The sequence below is a fragment of the Lampris incognitus genome, chromosome 18, assembly GCF_029633865.1.
Source record: "Lampris incognitus isolate fLamInc1 chromosome 18, fLamInc1.hap2, whole genome shotgun sequence".
NCBI classification, from domain to species: domain Eukaryota; kingdom Metazoa; phylum Chordata; class Actinopteri; order Lampriformes; family Lampridae; genus Lampris; species Lampris incognitus.
In genome coordinates this window covers 6671459-6683155 of record NC_079228.1, presented here as the reverse complement: position 1 = coordinate 6683155, position 11697 = coordinate 6671459, and the positions used below count along the sequence as shown (strand labels likewise).

The window sequence follows — 11697 nt, the reverse complement described above, 5'->3', positions numbered from 1 at the left end:
GGGCCACTGTGCTGCCCACTGGGCCACTGTGCTGCCCACTGGGCCACTGTGCTGACCCCCGGGCCACCGTGCTGTCCTCTGGGCCACCGTGCTGCCCACTGGGCCACCGTGCTGCCCTCTGGGCCACCGTGCTGCCCTCTGGGCCACCGTGCTGCCCTCTGGGCCACCGTGCTGACCCCCGGGCCATCGTGCTGCCCACTGGGCCACCGTGCTGACCCCTGGGCCACCGGGCTGCCCTCTGGGCCACCGTGCTGTCCTCTTTTTTCCGGAAAGATGTTGAAGTAGAAATGTTGAGTGTAAGATGCTTTACTCCACCAGCAGTTCTCATTGCTTCCTTAGAGACGTTTAACAGGAAATGTCTCGAGTCAACATTCCTGATTTCAGCTCTTCTTCCCTGTGGAGGGAAAAGTCCTCGTAGCAAGTCGGAAGACCGGGACACCAGCACACTTTCCTGAAACAAGCACGTCCGTCTGCCAGAGGGGCCAGAACATTTTACTGCTGATATCTGCTTTCCTTCTTTAACCAGAGACCCCTTTTTCTCAGTCGCATCCTTCCAATTACCCCACTCCCCCGAGCCGTCCCGGTCTCTGCTCCACCTCCTCCGCCAGCCGATCCGGGGAGGTGCTGCAGACTACCACATGCCTCCTCCCATACATGTGGAGTCACCAGCCGCTTCTTTTCACCTGACAGTGAGGAGTTTCACCAGGGGGACGTAGCACGTGGGAGGATCACGCTGTTCCCCCAGCCCCCTCCCCCCCAAACAGGCGCCCCGACTGACCAGAGGAGGCGCTAGTGCAGCAACCAGGACACACACCCACAGACTCGGCCCATTGTGTCTGTAGGGACGCCCGACCAAGCCGGAGGTTACATAGGGATTCAAACTGGCGATTCCCATGTTGGTTCATCCATTAGCTGAACCGCTTATCCCGCTCTCAGGGATGCTGGGGCCTATCCCAGCATCCCTGGGCAGCGAGACACCCTGGCCCTCATCACAGCCCCCCCCCCCCCCACACACACACACACACACCTAGCAACGCTGTAGTACGGCTGATCCACCTGACCTCCATGTGTTTGGACTGTGGGAGGAAACCCACGCAGACACGGGGAGAACATGCAAACTCCACACAGAGGACGACCCGGGACCACCCACCAAGGCTGGACTACCCCGGGGCTCGAACCCACGACCTTCTTGCTGTGAGGCGGCCGCGCTAACCGCTGCACCACCGTGCCGGGGTCGTGCCCCTGTTGGTAGGCAACAGAACAGACCAGCACACGACCCTGGAAATTAGCATCATGAGACTCCAAAGGCGATGAAAGACAGAGACAGGTTGGTCCTCCTGCAGTGGTGTGTCTGTCCAGGTGAAGACAAGTCTTGTGTGGTTGTCCATTAAAGTACAGCGAGAGGCCGTTCATACAACTCATCCAAACACACACACACACACACACACACACACACACATGTTGCAGAGGCAGGTCAGAGGGCAAACTAGGGCTCACTGCTGCTCGGTGTTTCTGGAGTTGAACCTACGTTGGTTAGTGGGTCATTTACTTTGCTCAAGAGCACTTCTGCAATATCCGGTGATGAGCCGTCAGCAAACGCTGCCCGACACACAGCGCCTACGTCTGCAGCAGCTGAGGGGGAAGGACCAGCAACCTTCCAGCTGCTGGACCGCATGCTAACCAGCACATCTGCCCAACTGCGGCGAGTCCAGGCTGATCCGCCTCAGTCTGATCTGCATCAGCATGAGCCTCGCAGCAGCAGAGTGGCAGCTCAGCTGATCAAGCTGCCCAGTCTTGGTTACCATGGGGAACCGGTGTCAGCCTAATCAAGGTCTTGATTAATTGAATGAGGTAGAAAAGCGGTGGGCGACCCTCAGGCTGAGGCACTGCTCCCCTTCCCCTGCTGCAGCTCCTCGGCCCCACACGTGGCTGCAGGGAGGGAGGTGTGTGAGGGCCATATGCTGCCGCCGCCGCCGCCGCCGCCGCCGCCGCCGCGCATGAGCTGCACCACACAACACGTTGGCTTTTAATCCTGCAGGAAATGTAAATTACGGGACAGCAAAACTGAGAAGAGCGGCATTACCCCCACATAAGTCCAACCACACAACCGTGTCCACCGTCCTCGGGCTGCTGACAGCATTACACACACATCACGCACCGCCAAACACAGCACAATGTGTGTTAATGCTCATACTGCACAAATGGGAACATCCATCTAAGCCAACACATCATTGGGTTACTGCTAATTAACGCTGCACTCAGAGAATTATGATTCCTCGCCTGCCGATACCTAATCACGTTTGTTGACACACCCACATGTGAACCGGAGAGCACTTTGTGTGTACAGGGCTGTAATTTATATATATATATATATATATATATATATATATATATATATATATATATATATATATATATATATATATATGTGTGTGTGTGTGTGTGTGTGTGTGTGTAGTCTATATACTATATACATACACATATATATATAGACCCCCCACACACACACACACACACACACATATATATATATATATATATATATATATATATATATATATATATATATATATATAGACTACACACACACACACACACATATATATATATATATATATATACACCACACACACACACGTATATATATATAGACTACACACACACACACACACACACACACACACACACACACACACATATATATAGACCACACACACACACACACACACGTATATATATATATATATATATATATATAGACTACACACACACACACACACATATATATATATATATATATATATATATATATATATATACACCACACACACACACACATATATATATATAGACTACACACACACACACACACACACACACACACACATATATATAGACCACACACACACACACACACACACGTATATATATATATATATATATATATATATATATATATATAGACTACATACACACACACACATATATATATATTATATATATAGACTATACACATACACACACACACACACACACACACACATATATATAGACCACACACACACACACGCACACATATATGTGTGTGTGTGTGTGTGGTCTATATATATAGATGGAGTGAGTGAAAGAGGCGACATATGCTTATGCATTAGGTGAATAACTTATGCGCCCGTTGCTTTAAACAACACACTGCGGACAGTTTCCACCTGCAAAAGCTTGCTGAGGGAAAGTGTTAACAAGTGAAACAACAGGGGTGTGTATAAGCTGTGGTTGTGGGTCTGTCATATCCACAGCATCGTAACACAACTGCTACTGTAGCTCTTCCCTTCTGTCCTGCTCTCTGTCTTACTCGCTCGCTCCATCATTCATTTACACACACACACACACGCACACACACACACACACACACACACACACACACACACACACACACACACACACACACACACACACACACACACACACACACACACACCGCGCTGTGGCTCCCAGATAAAGCCTTCTCCCGGCGTGTGAGTGGCCAGAGAAGACAAATGGCGCAGGCTAATCGCCGCCCGGCGTGGCGTCATTACTCTGCGCCGTCACTGCGAGGCGAGGCGCCAGGCTGCAGCTCGCCGGGCCGCGCGGCCCTCCGCACGCACGCCCGCGCCGCGAGATTGATTTCAGTCCTCCGCCTCCCTCCGCACGTCCCTGCGTCCTCCCCCCTGTCTTCAGGAGACACCGCAGGAGTGGGCTGTGGGCGGGTTTCTTCTTGACTTCCGGTGCTGGGCGGATGACAGTGGCGCCACTCCACCTTGAGCGAAGTGAGCTTTGCTTCATCAGCTCGCGCCACGCTGCACCTACCGATCAGGTCTCAGCAGCCCTCGCCTCTCATTTAGCCGGAGCGGCGGAAGTGCTGCTGCTCGCTCTGACTGCACCCCCACCCCACCACCCCACCCCCCTCTCCACCCTCCTCTGACAGCTCTATTCTTAAAGTAGGGCTGTAATAGCAGCCTGTGAGGTGCCTTCTTTCATCTGGCATCACGCTTCCTTATTTAAGCTCCGGTGATATCCGGCTCGCAGACGCGCTGGGTCCCTGCAGAGTTCAGGGTGCTGGCACGCAGGCATTTATCTGTGAAGCTTCACTCTGAAAGGAAGAAGCACCGCCCTCCCCCCACCCCCCCCCCCGCCCCGCAGCTCACCAGTCTGTCCCAAATATCCTGTGTTTCTGCTTGTGTGTCCGCGAAATCAATCACGACATTATGTGGAACGATGGTTTGAACGGGGAGTCAAAGAGGCCATCCTGGTTAAGGGGGAACGACCATCCCTGAACGGGGGGGGGGGGGGGGGCTGAGAGTACCTCCGTCACCGTGTTACAACTTCCCCAACCCTCTGTGAACAGTACACGTGGTCAATGGTCACGCCCTTATTTGCATATGAAACTGGTCGTTGGTTTGGCTCGTTATGCCACTGTATGGTTTATAAGGGTGGGACACCTGCAGTCACTGTATTGTTTATAAGGGTGGGGGTACCTGCAGTCACTGTATTGTTTATAAGGGTGGGGGTACCTGCAGTCACTGTATTGTTTATAAGGGTGGGGGTACCTGCAGTCACTGTATTGTTTATAAGGGTGGGACACCTGCAGTCACTGTATTGTTTATAGGGGTGGGGGTACCTGCAGTCACTGTATTGTTTATAAGGGTGGGGGTACCTGCAGCCACTGTATTGTTTATAAGGGTGGGGGTACCTGCAGTCACTGTATTGTTTATAAGGGTGGGGGTACCTGCAGTCACTGTATTGTTTATAAGGGTGGGACACCTGCAGTCACTGTATTGTTTATAAGGGTGGGGGTACCTGCAGTCACTGTATTGTTTATAAGGGTGGGGGTACCTGCAGACACTGTATTGTTTATAAGGGTGGGGGTACCTGCAGTCACTGTATGGTTTATAAGGGTGGGGGTACCTGCAGCCACTGTATTGTTTATAAGGGTGGGGTACCTGCAGTCACTGTATTGTTTATAAGGGTGGGGGTATCTGCAGACACTGTATTGTTTATAAGGGTGGGGACACCTGCAGACACTGTATTGTTTATAAGGGTGGGGGTACCTGCAGTCACTGTATTGTTTATAAGGGTGGGGGTACCTGCAGCCACTGTATTGTTTATAAGGGTGGGGGTACCTGCAGTCACTGTATTGTTTATAAGGGTGGGGTCTATATATAGTGACTGCCTGTGTCCTCAGAGAGACACATTTGTAAAATGAGTAAAATAAAGAAGGAAGATCATCGCGTAGTTTCACGTCTGCGTCTAAATTTGTCTTCGTGTGATGGCTGGGAGAGCTGGTTCTGGATCAGCTGGGAGAGCTGGTTCTGGACCAGCTGGGGTAGTCTCGTCTCTTGTGTCCTGTGGGCCCAGGGACCACGGCCCTGCCTGGAGCTGCGCCCGAAGAGGAAACACCGAGGGCGGTCTGACAGGACGCCGGAGCGGGGCAGGCTAAGCTAACTGCTAGCCCATGTAGACCGGAAGTTCCCACAGTCACCCTGGCTGGTCTTCTTCTCCTGGACAGTGTTAATGTGTGTGTGTGTGTGTGTGTGTGTGTGTGTGTGTGTGTGTGTGTGTGTGTGTGTGTGTGTGTGTGTGTGTGTGTGTGTGTGTGTGTGTGTTGCACGGCTGTGGGCTGGGGAAAGGGCGTGTCGTTTCATTCCACGTGTGCAGGAGCAGGAAATGAAAGGACAAGTTCGAGCTCCTGACCTTTGAACTCATGCACCGCCCAAGTGCCATCATTCCATGTGGTATGTGGGCCGGATGAAAGTGTTGGTGTGGGACGGGTCCGGACTACAGCAAGTTTGCTATCTGGGACAGAGGGAGTCCGGCACAGACAGATAGACAGAAACACAAAACCCAAGGGGTTCCCAGTAGATAGACCTCTCCCCTGTCCCCCAGCAGCAGAACAAGGGCCCTGATCCACAGAGAGGTCTTGATATGCACCTCCTGTACACTGCACCTGGTGAGGGGGAGGCGTGAGATGAGGCTTCCTTGCAGCAGGCCAGGGCAGCATGTGTGTGCCCTAACACACATACCAAACCTAACACACATACCCACACTAACACACATATCCACACTAACACACACACCCAACCTAACACACATACCCAACCTAACACACATATCCACACTAACACACATATCCACACTAACACACATATCCACACTAACACACATATCCACACTAACACACACACCCAACCTAACACACACACCCAACCTAACACACATACCCACACTAACACACATATCCACACTAACACACACACCCAACCTAACACACACACCCAACCTAACACACACACCCAACCTAACACACATATCCACCCTAACACACATACCCAACCTAACACACATACCCAACCTAACACACACACCCAACCTAACACACATACCCACACTAACACACATACCCAACCTAACACACATATCCACACTAACACACATACCCAACCTAACACACATATCCAACCTAACACACATATCCACACTAACACACATATCCAAACTAACACACATATCCAAACTAACACACATACCCACACTAACACACACACCCAACCTAACACATATACCCAACCTAACACACATACCCAACCTAACACACATATCCACACTAACACACATACCCAACCTAACACACATACCCAACCTAACACACATACCCAACCTAACACACATATCCACACTAACACACATACCCAACCTAACACACATACCCAACCTAACACACATACCCAACCTAACACACATATCCACACTAACCCACATACCCAACCTAACACACATATCCACACTAACCCACATACCCAACCTAACACACATACCCAAACTAACACACATATCCAAACTAACACACATATCCAAACTAACACACATATCCAAACTAACACACATACCCAACCTAACACACATACCCAACCTAACACACATACCCAACCTAACACACATATCCACACTAACACACATACCCAACCTAACACACATACCCAACCTAACACACATATCCAAACTAACACACATACCCAACCTAACACACATACCCAAACTAACACACATATCCAAACTAACACACATATCCAAACTAACACACATATCCAAACTAACACACATATCCAAACTAACACACATATCCAAACTAACACACTTATCCACACTAACCCACATACCCAACCTAACACACATACCCAAACTAAGACAGATATGCAAAAAAAAATAAAAATAAAAAAATCACAGGTTAGCAGTTAGCTTAGCCCGCCCCGCTTCCGCGTCCTGTCAGACCGCCCTCGGTGCTTCCTCCGCGGGTGCAGCTCCGGGCTCCGGGCAGGGCCGTGGTCCCGGGCCCCACAGCATGCAGCAGACCAGGCTCCCCCAGCCGATCCAACGAACACAAAACTTAAACGTAGACGTGGGCAACGACCCTGCATGGACGGCAGTGGGTGAGGCCGGCGCAAACGTGAAAACACCGGAAGCGGGGAGATCCCTCCAGTCAGGCCAAACACGTGAGACAGCGAGTTGGTAGGTATCGTTCACACAGAAGACAGTACAGACGAGACGGCTAGCAGGCTGCCAGAGCCTAGAGAGCACAGCGACCTCCCAGCGGCCATTAACCCATTCCTGTCTGAACTTGCAGCACAAAGAACTCTCACCGCCCGCCATGCCACGTCTGCACCCGTCTTCCGGTCTTCCTCACACCGCCCGCCATGCCACGTCTGCACCCGTCTTCCGGTCTTCCTCACACCGCCCGCCATGCCACGTCTGCACCCGTCTTCCGGTCTTCCTCACACCGCCCGCCATGCCACGTCTGCACCCGTCTTCCGGTCTTCCTCACACCGCCCGCCATGCCACGTCTGCACCCGTCTTCCGGTCTTCCTCACACCGCCCGCCATGCCACGTCTGCACCCGTCTTCCGGTCTTCCTCACACCGCCCACCATGCCACGCCTATACCCGTCTTCCGGTCTTCCTCACACCGCCCGCCATGCCACGTCTGCACCCGTCTTCCGGTCTTCCTCACACCGCCCGCCATGCCACGTCTGCACCCGTCTTCCGGTCTTCCTCACACCGCCCGCCATGCCACGTCTGCACCCGTCTTCCGGTCTTCCTCACACCGCCCGCCATGCCACGTCTGCACCCGTCTTCCGGTCTTCCTCACACCGCTCGCCATGCCACGTCTGCACCCGTCTTCCGGTCTTCCTCACACCGCCCGCCATGCCACGTCTGCACCCGTCTTCCGGTCTTCCTCACACCGCCCACCATGCCACGCCTATACCCGTCTTCCGGTCTTCCTCACACCGCCCGCCATGACACGTCTGCACCCGTCTTCCGGTCTTCCTCACACCGCCCGCCATGCCACGTCTGCACCCGTCTTCCGGTCTTCCTCACACCGCCCGCCATGCCACGTCTGCACCCGTCTTCCGGTCTTCCTCACATCGCCCGCCATGCCACGTCTGCACCCGTCTTCCGGTCTTCCTCACACCGCCCGCCATGCCACGTCTGCACCCGTCTTCCGGTCTTACCCACAACGACCGCCATGCCACGTCTGTACCCGTCTTCCGGTCTTCCTCACACCGCCCGCCATGCCACGTCGCCCCCGTCTTCCGGTCTTCCTCACACCGCCCGCCATGCCACGTCTGCACCCGTCTTCCGGTCTTCCTCACACCGCCCGCCATGCCACGTCTGCACCCGTCTTCCGGTCTTCCTCACACCGCCCGCCATGCCACGTCTGCACCCGTCTTCCGGTCTTCCTCACACCGCCCGCCATGCCACGTCTGCACCCGTCTTCCGGTCTTCCTCACACCGCCCGCCATGCCACGTCTGCACCCGTGTTTGGGGGAGATGCTGTTCCACCTTCCTGCTACAGCCTTTCCAGCTCCTCCCAGGCCGCCGTCGTGGCGGCAGCGCAGAGTAAACAGCTGTGCACACAGCTGGGCCACGCTGCTGCATTCGCCAGGGGGCGACACGTCATGGCGACTTCCGCATTGACAGGAAATCGGAATACAGACCAGTTAAAGAAATTCCCCTATGAGGTTCGCCATCCAGAGGAACAGCTTTTGGGATTAATATGCGACCTCACAGGGTGAGTAAGGAATGCTTTAGTATGAGTCAATAAGGGGGAATATTGAAGTACAATATTTATGGAAGCGCTGTGATTCATCGACTCCGCAGGACACATCCTGTGCTTCACATTCCCAAATTCGCCCTCGACGTACAGTCATTGTCGAGGACTCCGACATGGCTCTCAGGGTTGCTGGTAAGCTTGCTTCACCGTACTTCTTGTTTTTAGCTCAAGGTAATTCATAATTTCAGAGCAGCCATATTCTCCCGAGGAAAGTTCAAACCCCTACAATGCTTTGTACCTCTCCTGGAAGTATTTGATGTTCTATGCCCTCAGAAACCCACAACTTGGAGCTTCCCTGATTTTCAAGAAGCTTTCACAAAATGTGGGCTGTGATTTTTCTCTTTAGATTCTTCCAGAAACAGCAGATGTAAGGAGAGAGGGATTCTCCCCCACTATACGTACTCAGACCCTCCTGCTGCACAGTGACGGGAGTCTCGTGGAGTCAACAGTTAACTATGACAAAGCATCAAGTTCGTCAGGTTTTGTGCAGTTGATCTAAAACTCATTTTTATGCAAATATTCAGGGAGCGGCAGGTCTGTATCTTTATTTTTTTTCTTCTTTTTTTACAAAGTTATTAAAGTTTGAAAATCCACATCGGTCAAAAGTACAGCCTTGGTCGTCGTAGTGTTTTAAAACGAAGATAGTGGAACAGCCTGTTCACAAATGGATATTTGAAGTCTTAATTCATAAATGAGGTGATGACTTGACACTCTGTCTCCAGCATGCTGTTTCTAAACCAGCTCCTCACTTGAGAGTCAGTGTCGTGAGGAAAAGTGGTGGAGAGGCGGTGGAGAAACGGTGGAGAAACGGTGGAGAGGCAGTGGAGAGGCGGTGGAGAGGCGGTGGAGAAACAGTGGAAAGGCGGTGGAGAAACGGTGGAGAGGTGGTGGAGAAACGGTGGAGAGGCGGTGGCGAGGCAGTGGAAAAACGGTGGAGAGGCGGTGGAGAAACGGTGGAGAGGTGGTGGAGAAACGGTGGAGAGGCGGTGGCGAGGCAGTGGAAAAACAGTGGAGAGGCGGTGGAGAAACGGTGGAGAGGCGGTGCAGAGGCGGTGGAGAAACGGTGGAGAGGCGGTGGAGAGGCGGTGGAGAGGTGGTGGAGAAACGGTGGAAAGGCGGTGGAGAAACGGTGGAGAGGTGGTGGAGAAACGGTGGAGAGGTGGTGGAGAAACGGTGGAGAGGCGGTGGAGAAACGGTGGAGAGGCGGTGGAGAAACGGTGGAGAGGCGGTGGCGAGGCAGTGGAGAAACGGTGGAGAGGCGGTGGAGAAACGGTGGAGAGGCGGTGGAGAAACGGTGGAGAAACGGTGGAGAGGCGGTGGCGAGGCAGTGGAGAAACGGTGGAGAGGTGGTGGTGAGGCAGTGGAGAAACGGTGGAGAGGTGGTGGTGAGGCAGTGGAGAAACGGTGGAGAGGCGGTGGAGAAACGGTGGAGAGGCGGTGGAGAAACGGTGGAGAGGCGGTGCAGAGGCGGTGGAGAAACGGTGAAGAGGTGGTGGTGAGGCAGTGGAGAAACGGTGGAGAGGTGGTGGTGAGGCAGTGGAGAAACGGTGGAGAGGCGGTGGAGAAACGGTGGAGAGGCGGTGGAGAAACGGTGGAGAGGCGGTGCAGAGGCGGTGGAGAAACGGTGAAGAGGTGGTGGTGAGGCAGTGGAGAAACGGTGGAGAGGCGGTGGAGAAACGGTGGAGAGGCGGTGGCGAGGCAGTGGAAAAACGGTGGAGAGGCGGTGGAGAAACGGTGGAGAGGCGGTGCAGAGGCGGTGGAGAAACGGTGGAGAGGCGGTGGCGAGGCAGTGGAGAAACGGTGGAGAGGCGGTGGAGAAACGGTGGAGAGGCGGTGCAGAGGCGGTGGAGAAACGGTGAAGAGGTGGTGGTGAGGCAGTGGAGAAACGGTGGAGAGGCGGTGGAGAAACGGTGGAGAAACGATGGAGAGGCGGTGGAGAAATGGTGGAGAGGCGGTGCAGAGGCGGTGCAGAGGTTCTGGGGAGATCGCTGTATTCTGCATTGTCTGGGCAAACACAGTTCAGATAGGGATCAGAGACGAGGATGGGACAAGGTGGGTATGAGTGAAGACAAAGTGCTTTAATCACTTCCTCCAGGCTGCTGCAGTGACGGAGTTTATCGCCACAAAGCATCTGAAATATGTGTGTGCGCCTGCCTTCGGCTTATCACACGCTGCAAGAAATCTATGTGTCTTTCTGCAGCTGTCACGCTGACCTTGACTGACTCTCTGGTCACAGCAGAAACTCTAATGGCGTCAATCTCTCACTGTGGGAAAAAGCCCCCTGCCTCTTCTTCACCATCAGCCAGCAGGCCTTCAGGAGACAGCAGAGCCTTCAGGAGACAGCAGAGCCTTCAGGAGACAGCAGAGTCTTCAGGAGACAGCAGAGTCTTCAGGAGACAGCAGAGCCTTCAGCAGACAGCAGGCCTTCAGGACACAGCAGAGCCTTCAGGAGAAAGCAGAGTCTTCAGGAGACAGCAGGCCTTCAGGAGACAGCAGAGTCTTCAGGAGACCGCAGCCCTTCAGGAGACAGCAGAGCCTTCAGGAGACAGCAGAGCCT

At 53.4% G+C, this 11697-nt stretch overlaps 2 protein-coding genes across 2 annotated transcripts; one reads left to right on the top strand and one right to left on the bottom strand.

The window, feature by feature from the left end:
- Positions 1-7770: 7770 nt before the first annotated feature.
- On the top strand, positions 7771-9511 carry LOC130129116 (uncharacterized). The gene is made up of 2 exons (XM_056298915.1): positions 7771-9098; positions 9487-9511. The coding sequence occupies exons 1-2, from the start codon at positions 7771-7773 to the stop codon at positions 9509-9511; spliced, it is 1353 nt and encodes a 450-aa protein (XP_056154890.1).
- Positions 9512-9896: 385 nt separating this feature from the next.
- LOC130129115 (uncharacterized) lies at positions 9897-11141 on the bottom strand. The gene has a single exon (XM_056298914.1). It carries the CDS (start codon positions 11139-11141, stop codon positions 9897-9899), a length of 1245 nt encoding a protein of 414 aa, XP_056154889.1.
- Positions 11142-11697: the final 556 nt, after the last annotated feature.

Excerpts from the sequence above, each read along its gene's own strand:
- LOC130129115 (XM_056298914.1), bottom strand. The coding sequence starts at position 11,141 with ATGCAGAATACAGCGATCTCCCCAGAACCTCTGCACCGCCTCTGCACC.
- LOC130129116 (XM_056298915.1), top strand. The coding sequence starts at position 7,771 with ATGCCACGTCTGCACCCGTCTTCCGGTCTTCCTCACACCGCCCGCCAT. Across the intron at positions 9,099-9,486 it reads TTAATATGCGACCTCACAGG|ATTCTTCCAGAAACAGCAGA; the intron begins GTGAGTAAGGAA and ends TTTTCTCTTTAG.